Source organism: Vigna umbellata, chromosome 3, assembly GCF_029865625.1.
Source record: "Vigna umbellata cultivar VRB3 chromosome 3, Vumbellata_1.0, whole genome shotgun sequence".
NCBI classification, from domain to species: Eukaryota; Viridiplantae; Streptophyta; class Magnoliopsida; order Fabales; family Fabaceae; genus Vigna; species Vigna umbellata.
This window is the reverse complement of record NC_142167.1, coordinates 23,006,794-23,027,662: the sequence shown is the minus strand read 5'-3', so window position 1 is coordinate 23,027,662 and position 20,869 is coordinate 23,006,794. Positions and strand designations below refer to the sequence as shown.

At 32.2% G+C, this 20,869-nt stretch overlaps 3 protein-coding genes across 4 annotated transcripts; 2 read left to right on the top strand and 1 right to left on the bottom strand.

Annotated features, from left to right (window-relative positions):
- Positions 1-5,850: 5,850 nt before the first annotated feature.
- Positions 5,851-7,207, bottom strand: LOC148201982 (protein LPA2-like). Its single transcript, XM_088110166.1, has 2 exons — positions 6,765-7,207; positions 5,851-6,284 (listed from the first exon to the last, which is right to left on the bottom strand). The coding sequence occupies exons 1-2, from the start codon at positions 7,156-7,158 to the stop codon at positions 6,139-6,141; spliced, it is 540 nt and encodes a 179-aa protein (XP_087966292.1). The 5' UTR covers positions 7,159-7,207; the 3' UTR covers positions 5,851-6,138.
- Positions 7,208-7,327: 120 nt separating this feature from the next.
- On the top strand, positions 7,328-10,021 carry LOC148201981 (signal recognition particle 14 kDa protein-like). The gene is made up of 4 exons (XM_088110167.1): positions 7,328-7,481; positions 7,847-7,940; positions 8,032-8,141; positions 9,608-10,021. The coding sequence occupies exons 1-4, from the start codon at positions 7,479-7,481 to the stop codon at positions 9,761-9,763; spliced, it is 363 nt and encodes a 120-aa protein (XP_087966293.1). The 5' UTR covers positions 7,328-7,478; the 3' UTR covers positions 9,764-10,021.
- A 992-nt stretch (positions 10,022-11,013) lies between these two features.
- LOC124840578 (putative serine/threonine protein kinase IRE) lies at positions 11,014-20,083 on the top strand. 2 transcript variants are annotated; one of them, XM_088110485.1, is made up of 17 exons: positions 11,014-11,636; positions 11,757-11,824; positions 11,960-12,136; positions 12,239-13,579; positions 13,875-14,047; positions 14,224-14,473; positions 16,330-16,422; positions 16,500-16,640; positions 16,740-16,832; positions 16,943-17,141; positions 17,290-17,375; positions 17,926-18,014; positions 18,645-18,696; positions 18,773-18,829; positions 18,916-19,074; positions 19,353-19,439; positions 19,638-20,083. In XM_088110485.1, exons 1-17 carry the CDS (start codon positions 11,267-11,269, stop codon positions 19,704-19,706), a joined length of 3,504 nt encoding a protein of 1,167 aa, XP_087966611.1. In that variant the 5' UTR covers positions 11,014-11,266; the 3' UTR covers positions 19,707-20,083. The 2 variants fall into 2 exon arrangements, 1 of the variants encoding a protein (XP_087966611.1); XR_015785165.1 differs by lacking the exons at positions 18,645-18,696; positions 18,773-18,829; positions 18,916-19,074; positions 19,353-19,439; positions 19,638-20,083 and having other exon boundaries at positions 16,943-17,168; positions 17,926-17,974.
- The last annotated feature ends 786 nt before the right edge of the window (positions 20,084-20,869 follow it).

Below are 20,869 nucleotides of genomic sequence, written 5' to 3'. Positions count from 1 at the left end.
CATATGCTTAACATATAGTTTTATCTATTAGATAATGTTGATGAGTTAATTATTTTTAAACCAACTAAAATAAAAAGTTTTAAAATAAATATATGAATTTATACGATATTAAAACTTATTTTATGAAAAATGATTAAACTTATCGTATTTCTCTAATTGTAGCATCACGAGATCATTTTGTACAATCCTACGAATTCGGTTAAATATCTCTTTTGCGTCATCTTGGATTGCTCACTCTTGATTTTCTTTAATTAAATCTGAATGTTATTGAAAGATTGTAATTGACAATGATGTAAATCTGTTGAAATTGAAGGTAGGAAAAGGCAATGGCAATTGAAAAGTGGTATTAGCGGCGCCTGATTTTTTGTCTTTGATAATTTTTTCATACATGTTATATTATAATAATAAACAAACACCATTGGCTACATACTCTACTCCATACTGTGACTCCCTTCTTATCATTATTACAATTATTCATTATTGCACGCCTATGCAATCACATTTATTGAACTTCTTCACTTTTCATACTAGTGAAAAAAAAAAACCAAGTTCATGCTATGAATTTAATCATTCTTAATTATAACGTAATATCAGATATCATTCATCATTTATCGTCTAACATATCATGATGTCAAAATCCTATATTTTCCCACTTGTGGAAATATATCTTGGAAAAAAGTTAATTAGTTGTATTTTCTTAAAATTTTAAAAAACTTATATTTTTATATTAAATATATTTTTAGTTTTTTGTTTTTTTTTTAAATTTTGAACTAATTTAGTCAGTATAGAATTGTGTTAATTTAGTCTTTTTAATCAAATTTTGTTAAATTTATTTAATATTTTAAATATATTTTTCAATTAATATTGAAGCGGTCCAACGATAAAAAAAATAACATAAATATTTAAAAAGCTAAATTCACCTATTTCTAAAGTTAATAAACTAAATTGAATCAAAGTTTTGAAAATGAATTATATACAATTTTTACAACAGATCAAAAACTTATTTAACTTTACATTAACATCGTTTAGAAATCAAGATTTAAAACAATTTAAAATATTTGTTGAAAACAAAATTGTGTCAAAGTTTTTCACACTTCAAAATATTAGTAGGATAATTCACAATATTAATAAATAAAAATACGAAACCTTATACTTCTTGAATACAATTTTCATCCTCAAAAGATGGAATAGAATAAATAATTTGTGAAATTAGCATAATTTTTATTTTCAATTTGGTTGTCAATGACACCTGTTATAGAGATAACACGCACACGAGTGTATTAATTAATTCATAATTTGAATGTCAAGTGTACTTGTAAGTGCCTTTACTCATATCTCTTCTAATTGTAATCGTTTTCAATGTATGTAATCTACTTATTTGTTCACGACATTACAAATTATTTTTGCTGTTGTTTTAGGTAATGCACACGTTTAACCGAAACGATCGATCATGATAATTTGTATGGTGTAATATTATTATATTACTTAAGAGTACCCTAAGTTATATACGTACATCAAGTTCTCACACGAACTAATAAGAAAAAAAAATAGTTATTTTTTTTAAGTATTGAAAACTAATTTTCGAAAATAGCTTTTAAAGAATAGTTTCAGACAAGAAAAGTGAAGAAAAAAAGACACAAATAACGAAAAATTAAAAGCAGGAGTTGAAATTGAGAGAAGAGTTTAGTTTTGGAAGGTGTTTGAGTTGGTAAAAGTAATTAAATCCAATGTTGTGTGATTCACCCCATCACTCTAAGCTAATACTGTTACGGGCCACATTTATTTTCATTGATGGGGACAACAGCCCACTAGCTACTACAACTTATTATACCATAAATACAATCACCATATGTTCCAAATCCAACATGCAGTACCATGTTAAAATAATATCCTTGAAATCTTGACCACTATAATTAATATTGTGCACACATACTCCACCAAAATGCTTCAAAATCTAACTAAGCTATATTTGCCACTTGCAATGTGCAATATTGGTAGGTTTGGACGGAGAATAATTTTGTATGCAAAAATGGAATAATGGTTGAAAAAAATTTAGTGTAAGTCCAAATCTTTTATTTAAAATATAAAAAATCTGTTAAATTTTAGTACGAATCTAAGTTTAACATTGAATAGAAATGAAAAAAATAAAACATTATATAAAAAAGGTGATCAGATCTATTAATTTTAGGTAAAGAGTGGTGTTAAGTGTGATCAGGCTTATATATTATTGGGGTTGTGTGTGTGTGTTGGACGTCCCACGTCAACTAGAGATGAGACCAAATTATAATATATAAATGGGATGCAGACCTCACCTTACAAATCGATTTTATGAGTTGAGTTATATTTAAAAATTATTTTCTAATAATATATTTAATTAATTGTTTTGAAAAGATGAGATTAATAAAAGATGAAAGAAATTTGGAATGATTTATGAAAAGGAGGAGATGCATGAGAAAGTATAAGTTGATTGGATGGATGAGCATGGAGGGTAGATTTTTATACATTGATTGATTATGAAAAAGAGGGTAGATATTAGGGTTGGGGGGTTAAAAGAAAGTGGGACCTGTGAAAGTGTGTGGTGTAGTAATTAGTAAGTATGACCCACCCAAAGTTAGAGTTACTTTACTGCGAATATTTTGGCGTGAGTTGAGGAGGAACTGCTTCACCTGAAACTTCTTTCTTTCTTTTAATTTCATGGATGGATCCATACACGCAACCCAGAATTTAATGCTTTTTGTTTTGTTTTGTTTTGCCACTCCAGCTGCTATTAAGACCACCTTAAGCTAAGATTCAGTGGTCCTCATTGCACAAACTAAACAACAACACACATCCCATCCAATCCCTTGCATTTCTTTCACTTATTATTTTAAGGATAAAGATCAACATTTATAGTTTTTTCAAATATTGTAGGATAAAAATAATATTAACCTTTCGGATACGATGTTGGAGATCATAATCAAAAATTTATTTACACTTTTTTTTTAAATCTTTTAATGTTATTTTCAATTTTCGTTGTACAATTTTCTTCAATCCTTAATATTTTAACTCTAGATTGTGTAATGGATATTTGTCAAAGACATTTTGATGTTTAAATCAGTAATATGATTGATTGATTAATAAATTAACTTTTAATTAGGTCGACCTAATCACAGATCAAAAGCTGATAAGTATATTTTATCTATAAGTAGGTTTAATTTATGACATGATCAGTTATCGAGTGTTTGACCGATTGCTCATTACTTAATGAAGTCGTCTAATCTATAAAGGATAAGAAGAGAGGAAAACATTGATTTTCAGTCAACTAGTTTGCATATGAAAACGTTAACTGTCCAGTAAATTAAATACCAGTGATATGATACAATTAATTTTTTTATAAATTAAAATTTAATTATTGTTGTATCTTTTAATTAATTAAATTAAAAGATGTACTCTAATCATCTTCCAAACAAAAGTTACAAAAGTTCACATTATTAGTAAAAAATATACCGTTCAATTTTCACCACCGATAGTGTCAAAGTAATTATTATGCCAGTTTACATAATTGTTTGATAATTTTACGCCTTTAATCTATTGAAAGAGGTAAACTTCTTATCTGAATTCAAGTAAAGTTAGTCTTTGTCTTTAAACTATAAAATATTCTAATGTCACTACAAAATTAATTACTACACTTTACTTTTAAGCTGCTAAATCAAGGCTATAAGTAAATGAATTTAAAATTTATAAAGTTCAATTATTTTAAAGTGTTTAAAAGGATTAAATGTTGAATGATAATCATTATTTAGTTCTATTGATTATACACATAGAATAGGTATAGGTATATAACTAAATTATGAAAAGTGCAGCACGTAACTTTTAAATTATAATTTATCAATTTTTATTTAAAGCTCTAAAGAGTATATTATATACATTAAATTTTGTTGTTAATAAGTTTAATTGTCCATTTATTTTTTATAATCACGAAAGTTTTCTCTTTATTGTTTACTTGAAAATATTTTCTTAGTCATATGTGTGTGTACATTATTTTTAATTTGTACAAGAATTTCAAAGATACGATTATAGATAAGAGGTGTAGGAATTAAAATAACGCGATTGAGCATATAATAAAGTTAAAACGGAACCTTTTTTTAATTATATTAAACAAACTAATGATTAAATTTATTACTTTTCAGAAAAATATTTTTTTAACACTATTTGGCAACTCATTTTAAAAAAGTTAACCTTTATATTTATAAAAAAAATGAAAAGTAAAATAGTAAATATTAAATATGTGTAAAATTTGTTAAGTGCCAAGCGAATAATACCTGCATTTTATAAGATGAGAATCGTAGTTTCATAGGAAACACCGTCCTTTCGAAAATTGACAGAAAAATAATTATGGTATATTGAAAATTTAACATTTAGAAATGATTATTTTATTTGTGTGTTAAAAGTCTCACTAGAAATAAAATCAAATTATAATATATAAATCTCATTTTAAAAATTAATTTTTGTATAATTGAGCTAGACTTAAAATTCATTTTCTTAATGACAGATTAACAGAAAATTGACATATTCTGACTAACTTAGTCGATTTTTTATTGAAAGTACCATAACCAACTTCCTTTAACATTAAGCTGTATAAACAGTCACTATAATATTTGTATTTAAAACTGGGTATGGTAATTAATTCCTGTTATAGAAAATTGATGTGATGAGAAAAGATATAGATAGAAAGAAGATGATCCATATAGATAGAATACGTGACGATGAGAGAGGAGAGGGCCACAGCGATCTTCCTGGATGAAAGGGCTAGCTTGCTTGCAAAGGGGTCTAATGTACCAACATGTCGTTTGTCCTTCTCATACTTTGTTCTACATGTACGTCGGACACATCAAATTAAAGGCAATTTTTCTTCAATTTTTGAACTTTACATTGCATTTTCCATTTCATGCTTCCAAGATTCTCGTAAACTAGTTGCTTGTCTGGTTGTCAATGAAAAAGATATGGTTGTCAATGAAAAAGATAGATGTAAAAACAAGACAAAAACACTATGACAACGAGCTAATTGAGGATTGATAATAGACTGTCATAACAGTGAGAAAAATCTGAGGCCTAAGTCCAGTGTCTAAAGTTGGAACTTAAATTCCTGACAGTGTTTCAACAAAAAATAACATGTTATATTATTGAAAAGTATTCTTTGACTTACCTAAATTTTTTATATTTATTTAACATTATTTTTATTTATTTTTTAATCCATTTTTTCTTGAAAAAATATAAAATTTTATATTTTTATGATCATTTTATCTTTATCCTCTATGTCAAATGAATCTAAAAATATATGATGATACTGTTAATCTATATTATTATCATTGTAAAGGAAACTATGAGGGTTTGTAAGGAAAAGAATTATACTGTGTTATTGCTTCTGTATGATGCAAGAGGAAGACTCAGTTCACAAGCATAACATCAAACCTCTGTTTCTCTTTTATTTTAGCACATGCAGTCATACAAAGGCCCAATTTTATTAGGGTGATGCCTGAAAGTATCTTCCTGCACCCTATCAAATTTCTTGGTGCACCCCATCAAAAGCTTCAGGAAAATTATTTCTGTAATAAAAGTGGAATGATTGTCTGTCGGAAAGTAAAAAAAATTCGGATTTGTTTTAATGTGTTCCGGAAAATGAATTCCGGAATGTCAGGGTGTTGGGACATGGTGCAGGAAGTAATATTCAAGTATGTATAACTGTATCTACCATTGTGAAACATAATCCAACATTTTCGAGACAGAACTCCAACAACCAGGGGTTAAATGGTTTAAAACACGATGTAGTAGTGTTTCGCGAGGAAACCTACCTCAGAAAAGTTCAAAATCTAATGCAAAAGTAAGTTTCATAGCTAAAAGGACATTTAATTACAAGGAAAGAAGCCATTTCAAAACCCTGTTACATGGCCCTATGATTCCATGTTTATGCTGGTACTAGGGATGAATAGAAATGTTTCTTTAAAGAGATTTTATGGAGTTCACAGAGCCTTCACGCCATCTTTCATCTCAGCAGCAATGGGGAACAGAATGAAACTGAAGCTAGAGTATGATTGCGGTTGCTGTCACTTGTAATTTTACACGGAGGAGCATTGGACATTTTACATTATACATATCACATTATTTCTGCTCTGTGATTTTTTCATTCTGCAAATACTTCAACACTCCATATGCAACTGTTCCGGCCACAAACAAGAAAACTGTAGGGGTAAACGATGGATACAGATACTTTACAAAAAACTGGTCCCACTGTTGCGGTAGGAAGCCTGCAAGTAGAGATTAAAAATTCAGTCACCATATTTAGACTTAATTAGACACAAATTTCCAACTACAGAAAAATGACAGTTCCATGTTCCCTATACGTATGGTATCACATAAAACTTTATAGAAAGAGGTTTTCCATATTGCATTTGAATTACATATCCAACACTTGGGCATGGCACTTTGGTCATTGGAAGTTCTCAATTTTGATTTCCATGATCAGTGTTTTTGAAAGGATTTGAACAAGATTAATAAACAGGCTACATGATTTGCTTAACGAGAAGCTGCACAATATTCTAAATTCTAATACAGATAAAACCATTGTCATTATAAATATCTAAGTGCCACGATTGATTAACCAGAAGTGTTTGAATATTTAAGCCCTTCAAGCAATAGTCCCTGAATTCGATTTGATAGCTTGAATCTACTACAGGTTAGTGATAAAGAGTGAATAATAGATAAGTTTTATTTTTAGAGGGGTGTACCAGATGCTGCAAGACCAATGCCCTCAATGAAAATGACGATGCCAAAACCGAGCATTGCAAGAAGAAAAGCGCTTTCGTTCTTTCCCTCTTCCTTGGCCTTATCCTTTTGTTCCTCCGAAACAAAAGCGGGTTTTTCAAGCGGAGTTCGCCGAATTACGGAGGCCCTTTCTCTCTGCCCCTTCTGTTTCTGCTTCTGTTTCTTTTTACTGTTTGCAGCGGTAGCAGTGTCCGACAAGCCGAACCCCTTCGGAGCGGAATCATCGTCTGAGGATTCAGAAGAAGGTTTTTGGGATCTAACAGTGATTCTGAAGGTAGGTTTGATGAGAATGGGAGAGAAGACGAGGAAGGTGTGTTGAACAGAAGAGAGGAATCGCGTTTGCAGCAACATCTTCATGTGTGGCTGGAAATGTTTCTGATAATCTCACCCACATCCTCTATTTTTCTTCAAATTTACTACCACGTTCAAAAATTAACCCCTCACTTTAATTTTAGAAAAATATGGGGGGCCTGCAGTTATTAATTGTTGGGGTGCACGAAGCAATATACTACAGTAAAGTTTGGATTTAACTATTTGGGCCTTGGGCCCTGAGATCATTTCAGTAGTTGAATCAGCTTCGCCTGCATTTCTTCTTGTGCCTTTTTCTCTTCCTTCTCGTTTTCCTTTTCTTCAACCTAAACGACCACGACGACTGCGTCTTCCTTTCTGTCTCAGCCATGGTATAGTAACCACGTTTCTCGATCCTATCCTCCTACACCTTCTGCCTTATTCCATTTCATTACTTCGTTTTTCCCCTCCTCGCATTTTATATTTAGATTAGATCGTTGTAGGGAATAATCGACCTTTTAATCATTCTCACTATTAACTCCAAAATTCACATTCTGTTACGCAAATTCTGTTAGTGTCTGTATTTTAATTTTAAAATGTTTGGACTACGATTCAGATAGTGTTGTCGTGATCTATAGTTTTTTAGTATTGTTGTTTCAGAGGTTTGGGGGAATGTGCAGTGTTGCTAATTGCTAGATAAATGAATGATTTCGAATTAATCTGACTCCATGTACTTGCTGTTTTCCGATTTGACTAGGTTCTTCTGCAGTTAGATCCGTTTCTTAATGAACTCACAAGCATGTTTGAGCGCAGCACCGAGAAGGGCTCCGTTTGGGTTACTCTTAAACGATGTTGGTGTTAATTGTTATTTTCTTGGTTAACTTGGGTTAAACTTCTGTGTTTAATGTGTCTGCCCGCTGATTTTGTTTCTCTCTCTTTCAGCTTCTTTGAAATCTAAGCTGCAAAGGGATAAACTGGGGACTGCTGGGGAAGCAATTGAGTATAGATGCCTTATACGTGCCACTGATGGGAAAAAGACAATATCTACTTCGGTACGTATGATTTCTAGAATTCAAAGCAGATTCAGTAAGAATTTTAAACACAATTTGGTATTAAAATGGTTCAAAAAACCTATGCTATACTGATTTATAAGGTTTTATTAAAGTGGTATTAACTTAAATACTGATTTAGGTCAAGATCACACTCCTATCACTTTCTTGTATCAGTTCTTTTGAAGATTATCCGTTCTCTTTTACTTTTAGATTGGACAATACAGTAGGATATGTTGTATCTGTGAGCGGGGGGTTTCTCTATTGTGGAACTTGTTTAATCCATTATAGTACAACTTGCTAGTGTGGAAAACTGTAGTTTGCTCAGTAGTCAAACGTTTTATACTAAATCCTGCTAGATTTTTTTGCTGTCGTTTATGTCGAGGTTACCCAATTGATATTCAAAGTATGATTGTTGAGTTATTTTTGAATCGTGTACTCGAAGTTTGTATCGAATTGTAAGTTTTAGATACGAAAGAAAAATTACGTGAAATATATATTATAGATGATATATAGTGTTCAACTCACATTTTAAACTAGAAATGGATAAAACAACTTAAGCAGAAGCCATTGAAAACAAAACAAGTGTTTTTTCAAATTCCTTTTCATTTTAATTTATGTTGACATGCTGTTTTTCCCCATGGGTTAGTGTACATGGAAAACATATGTATTGTTAAATCTAATTGGTGATAACAAATTGCATAGATTCACCCACGTATATATGAAGTCATTTGAGATTCATCTTAAGGTACGAATTGGTAGATAGCTAGAACGTATTGAATCGTGAATAGTAAGATTCTGAAAACCATGGTCATTGGTATAAAAGAAGTATGAGTCATTCAATATAGTTAGGATTTTATCTTATCTTCAACATTATTTTTATTTTATGGGGAAGGCCACAATTCAAACTTCAAAAAGGAAGCTTTATTTTCTTCTAAAATTTGGATTTAATTCTTATGTAAGTAAGGGAAAATATGAAATTATAGTAATTTGAGAAAAAAAGTCGATTGATTTGAAGGCGAGGTCCAATTCTTGTAATTTGTAACGCTCTAGCGATAGCTTAAGCTTATTCCAGGTTCGTCTCGTTTCTGGAATGAATTACCCTGTCTGCCTGCCCCAGCTGATTTTCCACATTGTTTAGGCCAAAATAGAGAAAATTATTTGGCATGTGATTAATGGAGTTTATTGGTATCAATAAAAGACATGAAAAGTGGACATCAGTAAAGTATTATATTTCATACACTATCAGGCATTTCAAGACTTGTCAACGTATTATAGATCTAGGCATGAAAAGTTAAAAGCAGTGAACCGGTGACCTTCAAATGGATATATGTGTGTTTGTGTGTTGTGTTGTAGAAATTTGAGTTCCCCTAGACCCTCCTGGTTATATATGCCTCCCCTTATTTTCATGTTCGTATAAATTGTTTCCATATTTAATATTTTATATTATTGGGTTTTTCATTGCTAAGGTTGGACCGAAGGATCACCAACGCTTTCAAGCTTCTTATGCAACTATATTGAAGGCCCACATGACTGCTCTAAAGAAGAGAGAAAGGAAAGACAAGAAGAAGCCTGCAGAGGCTGATAAAAGAGAAGGGAGTTCGAAGAGATCGAAGAAGTCTTAAATAATCTGCTGACCTTCTGTGCAAACTGAGTTTTCTGCTGACTCTGTTTTTGTTTTTCCCCAGATATTTTGTTGTTTTCGATATTAGAGTGAGGTGAAGAGGAAGGGGAAAAGAAGGGAAGGGAAAAGGATAAAAGGAGGAGAGACAAAGATTAGTGAATAATTCTTGCATTTAATCTTTACATAGATATTCATTTAGTGGCAATTTGTGAAAATTTTCTCAGTTCCCCAAGAGGTTATAAAGCGAATCTTTAGGATACTTTTCTCTTCTATTGCACGGTTCAACACATTCCGAGTTAATCTTCCTGTGGCAAATTCTTACTCAGTCATGGGGTTTCTTGTTCGAAAGTATATACTTAGTCGTTGCTAAAATCGAACGGCTTTTATTATTTTTGTTGTATATAAATCACTTCTGCATTTTTTTTTCAAACTTTACAGGGTAATTTTTGCAGTCGCGTCTTGCCCCTTTTATTCTATTTTCTAAAACCCAACTAAGTGTTGTTACATTAAGTTATTAACATGTCAATAACGCAGTGGATCCAGTCAACTTGTTCAATTTGGCTTGTGTATATATGCAAGAAGTTGAAACATTGAGTCTGAATTTAATGTTGTGCAGATACAAATTGATAATTCTTGTAACAAGGGAAAAAACAGAGCTTGCGCGGATCCACTTAACACAGTTATTGTTAAGTTTGGTTGTCCTATCTGCATGATAGATTGTGATTAGATAATTATGTTTATCGTTACCAAGTTGTGTATTGTCTATGACTTCCACCGTGAAGGAAGAAAGTATAGATACATTAAAATAATACTTATAGATACGTTAAAATAACAATTGTTATATACGTGTATGTCACACATTTACAGTGGTTTTAATATGTATTTTAGAATTTATATATTAAGATACCTATAAAAAACGGCCGCATTAGTAAGAGAAATGGTAACATTTTATCTAAAAAGTGACCAATGATTATTTTTATATATGGAAATTTGTTTTTGTATATGATGTTTTATGCTTTAATTATTATAACGGTGTTGAGAATTGGTTTTTGTAATTTTTTTATACAGCATGTTGTAACTGAAAATCAAATTTCATTGATGAAGTATGTAAAATTACCTTGAATTTGAAAAAATATAAAATTATTTTGTTAGTATAAAATAAAGTTTTTGGGATGGAAACGGTTAGGTAAATTGGAGAGGTCTTATTCCCTCCAACAAGAAACGCACAGATACCACGTAATATTGAACAAACATGGTTCGCGGGAAGCACGTTTGACATTGATATTCCTTGTTTATTCTTCAACGAACTGGGCTTAACTGAAAATCCCGTTTTGCTGTCATCTTCTGGTTCTGCTTTCCGTGAATTTCTCATATCATATTTTCCACACACCATTGATCCTTTCAATTCATCTTTTATTCATTCAAATCTCTCTCTACAGTCTCTCTCACACCACACAATCATACACTCACAATGCCATGAAGAATCCCAAACACATCATCCTCCATGTCGTCCAACCCTCCCCCGCCGCCGCACTCTTCGCACAAACCCGGTCAAGACCATCCTGCCCCTGGAAAACCGTCATCGCCAGCCGGAAGAGCTAAGCTCCTGAAGATCCCGCCCATTCCTATTCGACGGAGTAATTTAGGCAATGAAGAGGAGAAAGAAGAGGAAGATGAATGCTCTGAATCTTCTTCCATCTTGCTGGCGTCCTCTTTAGGGCTCAATAACATTCGAACGCGTTCTTCCGCGTCGCCTCTTCGCTATTCCTCCTCCGTTGGCGCTCCTTCCTTTCTCACACAGAATGCTGCTGTCACCATCAATGACGCCAGATTTAGACCAAGATTGAATTCCCATCCACAAAGAGACCACCTAGGTCTGCATCTCCTATTATATTGTTAAATCTGGCCTCAATTCCACTTTCATTTCCTATCTGGGACCGAAATGGTTCGTGATTATTTCCTGCTTGCTTTCGCTAATATAGTTGTTCTTTTAGGGGAAAAAGTTCATTTGAATCAATCCAGATCGCTCAGAGCTCATTCGCAACTCATTCCTGTGCTAGAGGTGATAGACATGATGTATTATTGTGCACGATAATATTTACTGAATTAGTGTTTTTCTTATTTAATTGTTTCCTTTTTATGATTGATAGTTGGAGAAATGTAGGTTGCTCAGGTTCATTGCATGTGTTTTGCACAGGGTCATCATGGAGCTTTCGCCAAAGAAATGCAATCCCCACGTTTTCAGGAAATCCTGCGACTTACAAGTGGACGCAAAAAGAGAAATCCTGATATCAAAAGCTTTTCCCATGAACTCAACTCCAAGGGAGTCAGACCATTTCCAATCTGGAAACATCGTGCCTTTGGCCACATGGAGGTACTCTCCCTTTAACTTGTTCAAGTTTCCTGTTCCTGTTCATTAATTTAAAATGAATAAAATTGTTCAATACTTGTTTCCCCCCAAAATAAAATATTGCAGGAAGTCATGGGGGCGATTAGAGCTAAGTTTGAGAAATTGAAGGAAGAAGTTGATTCTGACTTGGGTGGTTTCGCTGGAGATTTGGTGGGCATTCTTGAAAAAAACTTAGTGTGCGATCGTGAATGGAGAGAGAGGCTCGAGGATCTGTTGATTGTTGCTCAACAATGTGCAAAGATGTCTCCTACCCAGTTTTGGATCAAATGCGAATCTATAGTTCAAAATCTAGATGACAAACGTCAAGAATTGCCAGTGGGGATACTCAAGCAAGCTCATACACGTCTACTGTTTATTCTCACTCGTTGCACTCGATTAGTGCAATTTCAGAAGGAAAGCGGAATTGAACAAGACCACATTCTGGGTCTTCACCAACTCAGCGACCTTGGGGTCTATTCTGAGCAAATTTTGAAGGCTGCACAGCAAAATTCTAGTATTCCACCTGCTGGACACGAGACCGCTGACAAACAGTTAAAAATGTCACGTAGTAAAGAGAAAGACAAACCGATAACAACACAGGGTAAAGCTGACCAACAAGTAAGTGTGGCGATTGACAACCCGGAGGTTAGTACAACCAAGAGTGTTGAATCAACTTCTGGCAGCTATAGGATGTCTTCTTGGAGAAAGTTTCCAACTGCTGAGAAAAGGCGAAAAGATCAAGATGCTGCAGATACCCCATCCAAAGGTGAAATGGACCACTTGTTAATAAATGCTGAAAATTTGGATAATTCCTCTTGTCATCCTGAACATTCACAATCATCATCAAGAACGCGAAAGGTTTCTTGGGGATTCTGGGGAGATCACCATACTCTTACATACGGGGATTCAATGATATGCAGGATTTGTGAGGTTGAAATACCGATTGTACATGTGGAGGAGCATTCAAGAATATGCACAATTGCGGATAGATGTGATTTGAAAGGTTTAACTGTAAACGAACGGCTTGAAAGAGTTTCTGAAACCATTGAAAGGATAATGGAATTCTGGACACCAAAAAGCACACCCAAAAGCACTGATACTCCTGGAGAAAGCTTTGACCTTGCCGCTTCAAATGTGCTTGAAGAGTTCAATGATTTATCTCTAGAGAGAAATAACCTGACACTTAGATGCTCTGAAGACATGCTCGACTCTACAGATCTTGACAATACTTTTCTCATGGACGATCTGAACCTTTCACCCAGAACATCATGCGATGCTCGCATCTGTGTAAAACCTGATCACGGAACAAAGGTATCTTCAGCTGGGAGCTTGACACCGAGATCACCATTGATAACACCACGAACCACTCAGGTGGAATTGTTACTAAGTGGACGGAGAACATTGTCTGAACTTGAAAGTTGTGAACAGGTATACACTTACCAGTGTTGTAATTCTTCATTTATATTTTTGCACAGGAAATATTAAATTGGATGAAAACGTACTATCAATGTGTATAGTCTATGAAGTCTTCTGTCATAAGGATAAGGAACCTTAATATCTTCATTAATATTCTAATTATATGATTTTTTATTTTTTAATTTATATCAATATATATTATATTATTAAAATAAAGTTGTTAAGTGAGTTTTTTTACAATGGTGTGAAAAGTATAATTTTTCTATTTTACTCATTTATTTTTGGAAATTTTATATTCAAATGACAGATAAGCAAGCTAGTTGAAATAGCCCGTGCTGTCGCAAATGTGAACAACTGTGACTACAGTGCTCTGGAGTATATGCTTGATCGCTTAGAAGACCTGAAATATGCCATTCAAGACAGAAAAGTGGATGCCCTTATTGTGGAGACTTTTGGACGACGAATAGAGAAACTTTTGCAGTGAGCACCTGTGACTTTTTTATTTGATCTACGACAGACACTTATTTTTTTATTCTATTTCGGAAGTTTCTGTAAGATTTTCTAGAGCCACTGTTTTGCTCTAGCATTTCTAATTTATTTTCTGGAACTGGCATGGTGCTTAAACGTAACCTTGAATTTGCTACTTCATTTTGCAGGGAGAAATATATATCCCTTTGCGGGCAGATAGAAGATGAAAAGGTGGACTCATCAACTAGCGTAGCTGATGAGGAGAGTTCGGTGGAAGATGATGCAGTTCGTAGCCTTCGTGCTAGCCCTATTAATACTTGTTCCAAGGACCGAACCTCTATTGAAGACTTTGAAATAATAAAACCCATAAGTAGGGGTGCATTTGGACGCGTTTTTCTTACCCGAAAAAGAGCAACCGGTGATTTATTTGCTATAAAGGTTTGTTTCCTTATCAAATATAAAACCATTTCTTTGCAGAAAGTTAAGAGAAAATTGAGATGAATAGATTAATGAGTTCCGTTGTTAAACGGTACATAGTAGCATTTATTCTTAGGCGGGCAACTAGATTATGATTTAAGAGATTTTTCCTTTTATAAAACAAGTCCTAGTATTGAATCAAAACTTATAAATGATACAAATTGTGATATTTAATTAGGATAATCAATACATTTTTAATATAGTTGTCCAAATTTGATCATGGTCAACATTTACCTACCTGATCTTATAAATGTGTTAGTTATTCAACTTAACATGTAATTTGAAAAATATTAGTATGATCTTATCCATCACAAGTTGGTAAACTATACAGATCAATATACTTAAATTTTAAATGTAAAACTTTTATATTTAACAAAGCATAATACATGAAAATCAAGACATCGTAGAATGTTATTTCAAGGGATGTGCATATCTCTTTTCCAAAATTACCTACCGAAGTTATCTTTGTCCACTTGGATAAATGCTCACAATCTCTAGCTACTTTTCTGTTCAACTTTTATTAAAACCAATAATTTCCTACTTTATTTTTTACCCAAACCAAAGGAAAAATATATATATTATTCCAACAATCCATGTATTTTAAAAGAAAAATAAAGAAATGTTTCTAACAAAGTAATTAATTATCAACACAAATAAACATTAAATTATAACTTATTTAAATAAAATATTATAATTAAAAGAGCACATGTAGGTCACCATGCATGTGATTTCCTTAGTATAAATTAAAAAATATTGAAGATGTTATACCAACTTCACATAAACTTCCAGTTTTAACATAGTTTTGTTTATTAATTTTTTTTACACATTCGATAATAAATTAAAGAATTAAAGTTTTACTTTATTAATATCTTTACTCTTGTGTGATATTTTTTTCTTTTCTTTAAAGTTAGTTTAATGGGTCAACCCAGCCCAACACAATTTCAATCGGAATGGATCAAATTTTAAATGGATTAAGTATAATTTTATATTCTATTGTAAAAATATTTAAGTTTTTGTTCTATCAGACTTAAACTCATGATAGAGTAGATTATCTTGAATCTGGACATCTTTTACTACTCTATAATATTGAAATTTTGGTGTTACTCAATTAAAATTTTAAAACTTATAAAAATGTAAGTATTTAAAAATATATACATTTGAATTGTTTTTTAAGGAGGACTTTTGATGAATTTCATGTGATATTCTAATAAAATGTATACATATCACACCTTTCAAGCAATCTCATCCAAGTTCTTGAGACTTTCTTCATTCTTTATCTTGTCAAGTTGATTCTCAGATTTTTCTTTTCACATAACTTATTCTCTTGTTGAAGGCAGTAAAGACATTGATGTGGAGTACTGATGATTTTCTTCATAAGAAATGTCATTATGATGACTTCTCAATTGAACTAATAAATAAATTTTCATTTTCAATATTATTAAATAACTTGCTTTCACTGTTTAGAAATTTGGATTGCCTTTCCCAACATAAATGTCTAAAGTCCTTTCCAATCTTTTGATTCTTACAATATAAATCTACTAAAATTCAAACTACATATTTTCAATCATAGTAAAAAATCTTAGAAAATATAGCAATATTGCATAGTTTTGAAAATCTGTAAGACTTTTTTTTAATACCAAAGTAGTCTTTAAAAGTATTAATATATTATTCGTTTTAAGTTGTAAAATTGTTAGAGCATTCTTTTTGCGGAGCACTGCCGATTGGCTATTGATGGCGAAATAAACTGCTAAAAAGTCTTGCTAAATATACTAACTGATTACTCATAATGAGTTGGAATCATTTTTTGAATTTTGCAGGTTCTGAAAAAGGCCGATATGATCCGTAAAAATGCAGTTCAAAGTATTTTGGCTGAGAGAGACATACTTATTTCAGTTCGAAATCCTTTTGTGGTAAGAAGACCTGCAATTTACTGCTCATTTATGAAGTTGCTGTACTGGTCTAATTTTCATGTAACTCTGATGAACAGGTTCGATTTTTCTACTCTTTCACATGTCGGGAAAATCTTTATCTAGTTATGGAGTATTTGAATGGTGGAGATCTTTATTCGATGTTGAGAAATCTAGGGTGCTTAGATGAAAACATGACTCGAGTTTATATAGCAGAAGTTGTAAGCATACTAACTGCATTAGTTTTCACCAGGAGTTCTCTCTGCAATTGTGTTTCAGTTCTTTATCCTTTTCCCTCTATCTTCTTGGTCGCTCTACAGGTTCTTGCATTGGAGTATTTGCATTCCTTAAATGTGATTCACAGAGACCTGAAGCCAGATAACTTACTGATTGGTCAAGATGGCCATATTAAGGTCCGCATTATTAATTCAAATTACCTGTATACTCTTCCTTAAATCGTCATACAATGTTCCAACGAAAACGTTATTCGTCACTTCTAAATGCTTAATTTCTGTTATTACAGTTAACAGATTTCGGGCTCTCCAAGGTTGGCCTTATCAACAGCACAGATGATTTATCAGCGCCATCGTTTTCGGCCATCCTAGAAGACGACGATATGCCAAAACCTAGACATTCTTCAAAACGGGAAGACCGTCAAAGACAATCAGTAGTTGGCACTCCGGATTACCTGGCACCTGAAATACTTCTTGGCATGGGACATGGTTTGCAGTTTATCCGCTGATTAAACAGTACATCTTATACGAAAAATGCTTTTATTTAATATTTTTTTTGTATGATTAATTTTTTTACCGTGCTTTCAAATCCGTTTTATATGATTTACATTCTTTTACTCGATTGATCTCCTTGTAGGTGCAACTGCTGATTGGTGGTCTGTGGGTGTCATAATGTATGAGCTTCTTGTGGGTATTCCACCATTTAATGCTGAACATCCACAGGTAGCTTCTTGTGATTTGTTAAGTCCTTAACTCTGGTAACTAAAAGGAATAATTTGGACGAAATTCTTCATAAAGATTTCTAGAAGAAATCATAATGCATAGGATGGAGATGTAGAGGGTCCCGGATTTAAATTTTCTATTATGTGGTCATCTTGCTGATCAATTGTTTAGTAAAAACTTGTATTTTATCACAAACAGTAACCATATCACTAGGATCAAAACCATTTGGACTGCTTAAATGCGAAAAACTATTGGTAAGGTCTGATGAGGCCCTGTCTGTTTGTCGTTATTTGCATTTATTTCCATGGTTTTCTGTTTCATTGTGTACCAGTTGCTACAGCCTTTTGGTTAGGTCATTACTCATACTTTGCTTTTTTTCTCAATGCTGTTTGCTTGGTTATGTTTTTTTTGCGGATTTTAAGTTCGTCATATGTGTTCCTGTGAATTTGTTGGAACTTAAAGAGGTCGATATATATATATATATATATATATGAATTATTTGAAATTGGATGCAAATCTGAACACTTTGTCATGGATGCTTGTTTTGCAGCAAATTTTTGATAACATAATTAACAGAGACCTACAATGGCCCAGTATTCCTGATGAGATCAGCTTTGAAGCATATGATTTGATAAATAAGTAAGTATTAACAAAGTAGTGATGCCTTTTAACAAGGCTACACTATAAGATTACAAAAGTGATGTGGACATTCTATACGTATTTACCACATTATGTCCCAGCCCAAAAAAAAAATCCCAGTGAAGAATGATTTGTATTGAATTTTTTGGTGATAAGGAAAAAATGGCGTATCAGTGTAAACTTCGAAATATTATGAACACAGTAAACATTATGGGTATTAATTGTTTTACAGTGTTTAGCATGTTTACTGAAAATAGTTTGTATGGTAAATTTTTTGGGTATGCTACGCAAAGTTTCTTTAAAGCTAATCAACTTACAAATGAAAAATATCCCTGCATGAAACTTGCACATGGACCAAATCGTGTAAAACACGTGTTACAAGCCAAAACATATATGGAAGAAGTACGGCTTTCAAAATTCACATAATCTGGCAGGATAAGCAAGATCAGTTTGAGTGACCATGCTATTATCGAAACAAGATAGACATTCTTTTTTCTTGTGTTTTACTTTTATATATGATACCTGGAAACGATTTATGCAATAGTTGGAAAAAGTTGTCCCTTTTCACTTTGGAATGTTGGGATTCCTTTCATGTTGATTATGGCTGACAGTGTATTTAATCTCTTCTAGATTATTGAACGAAAACCCAGTCCAAAGATTAGGCGCGACAGGGGCTACAGAAGTGAGTTATTCACTCCTAAGTACTTTGAAGTTGCAAATTACGGTAAAAACAACCATAAATACACTTTTTCTGGCAGGTTAAGCGCCACGCCTTCTTCAAAGATATTAATTGGGATACACTAGCAAGGCAGAAGGTTCTTTCTAATTCTACAAGAACTTTGATATGTTTGTGCCGTATCTTTTGTTGTGTCAACCGGGATCTACTTTTGATTTTCTTCAGGCTATGTTTATTCCATCGGCTGAAGGTCATGATACAAGTTATTTTATGAGCCGGTACATTTGGAATCCCGAGGACGAACACTGTCTCGGAGGTAGTGATTTTGATGAGATTAGTGGTTCCGGTAGCAGTGGTTCCGGCAGCGCTGTGTTAGACGAAGATGTAAGAATACTTTCTACTTTCACTACAGATGCTTACTTTATCTACGTACTTCAAATGGTTGCTAGATTTTAAGTAGATGAGATGTTTCCATTTGTTTCATCATAAAATAAAATACGAATTTGGATTAGTTAAGCAGTCCATACAATTTGTTTGCCTCTTAAACTAATTTAAATTAAATTTCTAATATGTTGTGTAACAGTAATTTTATCTATTATACTTTTCTAGCAGCCTTGTTTTACCATATTTTTTCTAACTATGCCTGGAACTTGTTAACGCAGGGTGATGAGTGTGGTAGTTTAACAGAGTTCGGTACTCATGCTCTTGTTGAATTGCCGCAGTACTCGTTTAGTAATTTCTCGTTTAAGGTAATACTAGCCATACCTGATCTTCTTTTTTCTCCATATAGTTCCTTATTTTGCACTAGAGTTAAACATTGATGAACAGCAACATAATTAGCTAGATTGTCACATCACATTACTTTTGGCCGAATATCATATAAAGCTAATTTTGTGCTTTTCCATGTGGGTTAAAGAAAGTTCTTTCATTGCTTTGTTTTCTTACAGAATTTGTCTCAGCTGGCTTCTATGAATTATGATTTGGTGGTTAGGAACACCAGGGAATCAACTCAATGACTCCAGGGATTCAGATAATTATGATTTCATGAACAATGCCAATGAGGATTATAAGTTTGTCCAAACAGTTGGATTTGCAGAGTAAAAAAGGATGGGCATGTTTAGTACTCACTCTATTGTCGTGTATCTATCACCACTGTATTCATATGATTTTAGATGCAATGCGACGTGATCCGGTAGTCGGTTTTTCTTGTTCTTTCTCACTTTCAGTTTAGACTGACAATTACTTATTTATTTTAGGATTTGATAGATCGAGAGTCCTTGTATTCTTTTATCTTTTTGCCTCAGTAAATAGTCTCTTGTTACCCAATACAGAAACGTTGACCTTAAAATTGTGTGTAATTAATTAATGAATGTATTTCATTTTCTTTGCCTAATATATTTTTATCTCTTTTTTTTTTTTATCATCACACCACATTTACTGTTTCTTTTTTCTACCTTTTATTTATTCCTCCTATCCTCTCTATTAACTTTTGCACTTTTTTCTTATGAATTGATCAACAGCTTTGCTCTACAATACGTTATTTACCATATTTATTTGCTTTCTAAAATAAATTTTATTACAGAATTGTTCCTTTCAATTTCCAATTTCTTTCAAATAATATGATAAAGACTAAAAAATATAAAATAATATATTTATATAAAGTAAAAAATAAAGATTATGTATAAAATTTTAAATAGAGAAATTTTAGGCTTGAAATAAAAAAGTTTAATTTGTATAATTATAGGAACTAAATGAATAATTAAATGTAATAATAGTTAGTTCTATTTTACAATTTTAAATTCAACACAATCTTTTTAAAATTGATTTCTACTTATTATGGATTATATATTAATGATAGTTTTATAGTAATATATGATAATAGATAATATGATAAGTTCAATAAATAATAAATTTGTTAAAATAATTTAGATGGTTCTAATATTATATTAAAAAATAAATTTTAAGTTTAATTCAATAAAATTAATTTATAAGTTGAAATTTGCAACTAGTTATATACTGTGAAATCACTTACTCTTTATTCAATTTAAAATTTCTAACACTTTCCAAAATAATGAATCATAAAAGAAAAAAATATTAGTAGAAATAAGTTGAGTTGGCTATTAGAAATAGGATAATGATACTTTAACAACATTTTAACACCGTTTACCTGTCATTCTGT

Coding starts and splice junctions, on each gene's coding strand:
- LOC148201982 (XM_088110166.1), bottom strand. CDS start 7,158: ATGAAGATGTTGCTGCAAACGCGATTCCTCTCTTCTGTTCAACACACC. Junction 6,285..6,764: donor CATTGGTCTTGCAGCATCTG/GTACACCCCTCT, acceptor CTCTACTTGCAG/GCTTCCTACCGCAACAGTGG.
- LOC148201981 (XM_088110167.1), top strand. Junction 7,941..8,031: donor TTGGGTTACTCTTAAACGAT/GTTGGTGTTAAT, acceptor TCTCTCTTTCAG/CTTCTTTGAAATCTAAGCTG. Junction 8,142..9,607: donor AAAAGACAATATCTACTTCG/GTACGTATGATT, acceptor TTCATTGCTAAG/GTTGGACCGAAGGATCACCA.
- LOC124840578 (XM_088110485.1), top strand. CDS start 11,267: ATGTCGTCCAACCCTCCCCCGCCGCCGCACTCTTCGCACAAACCCGGT. Junction 13,580..13,874: donor AACTTGAAAGTTGTGAACAG/GTATACACTTAC, acceptor TTCAAATGACAG/ATAAGCAAGCTAGTTGAAAT. Junction 16,423..16,499: donor CAGTTCGAAATCCTTTTGTG/GTAAGAAGACCT, acceptor TCTGATGAACAG/GTTCGATTTTTCTACTCTTT.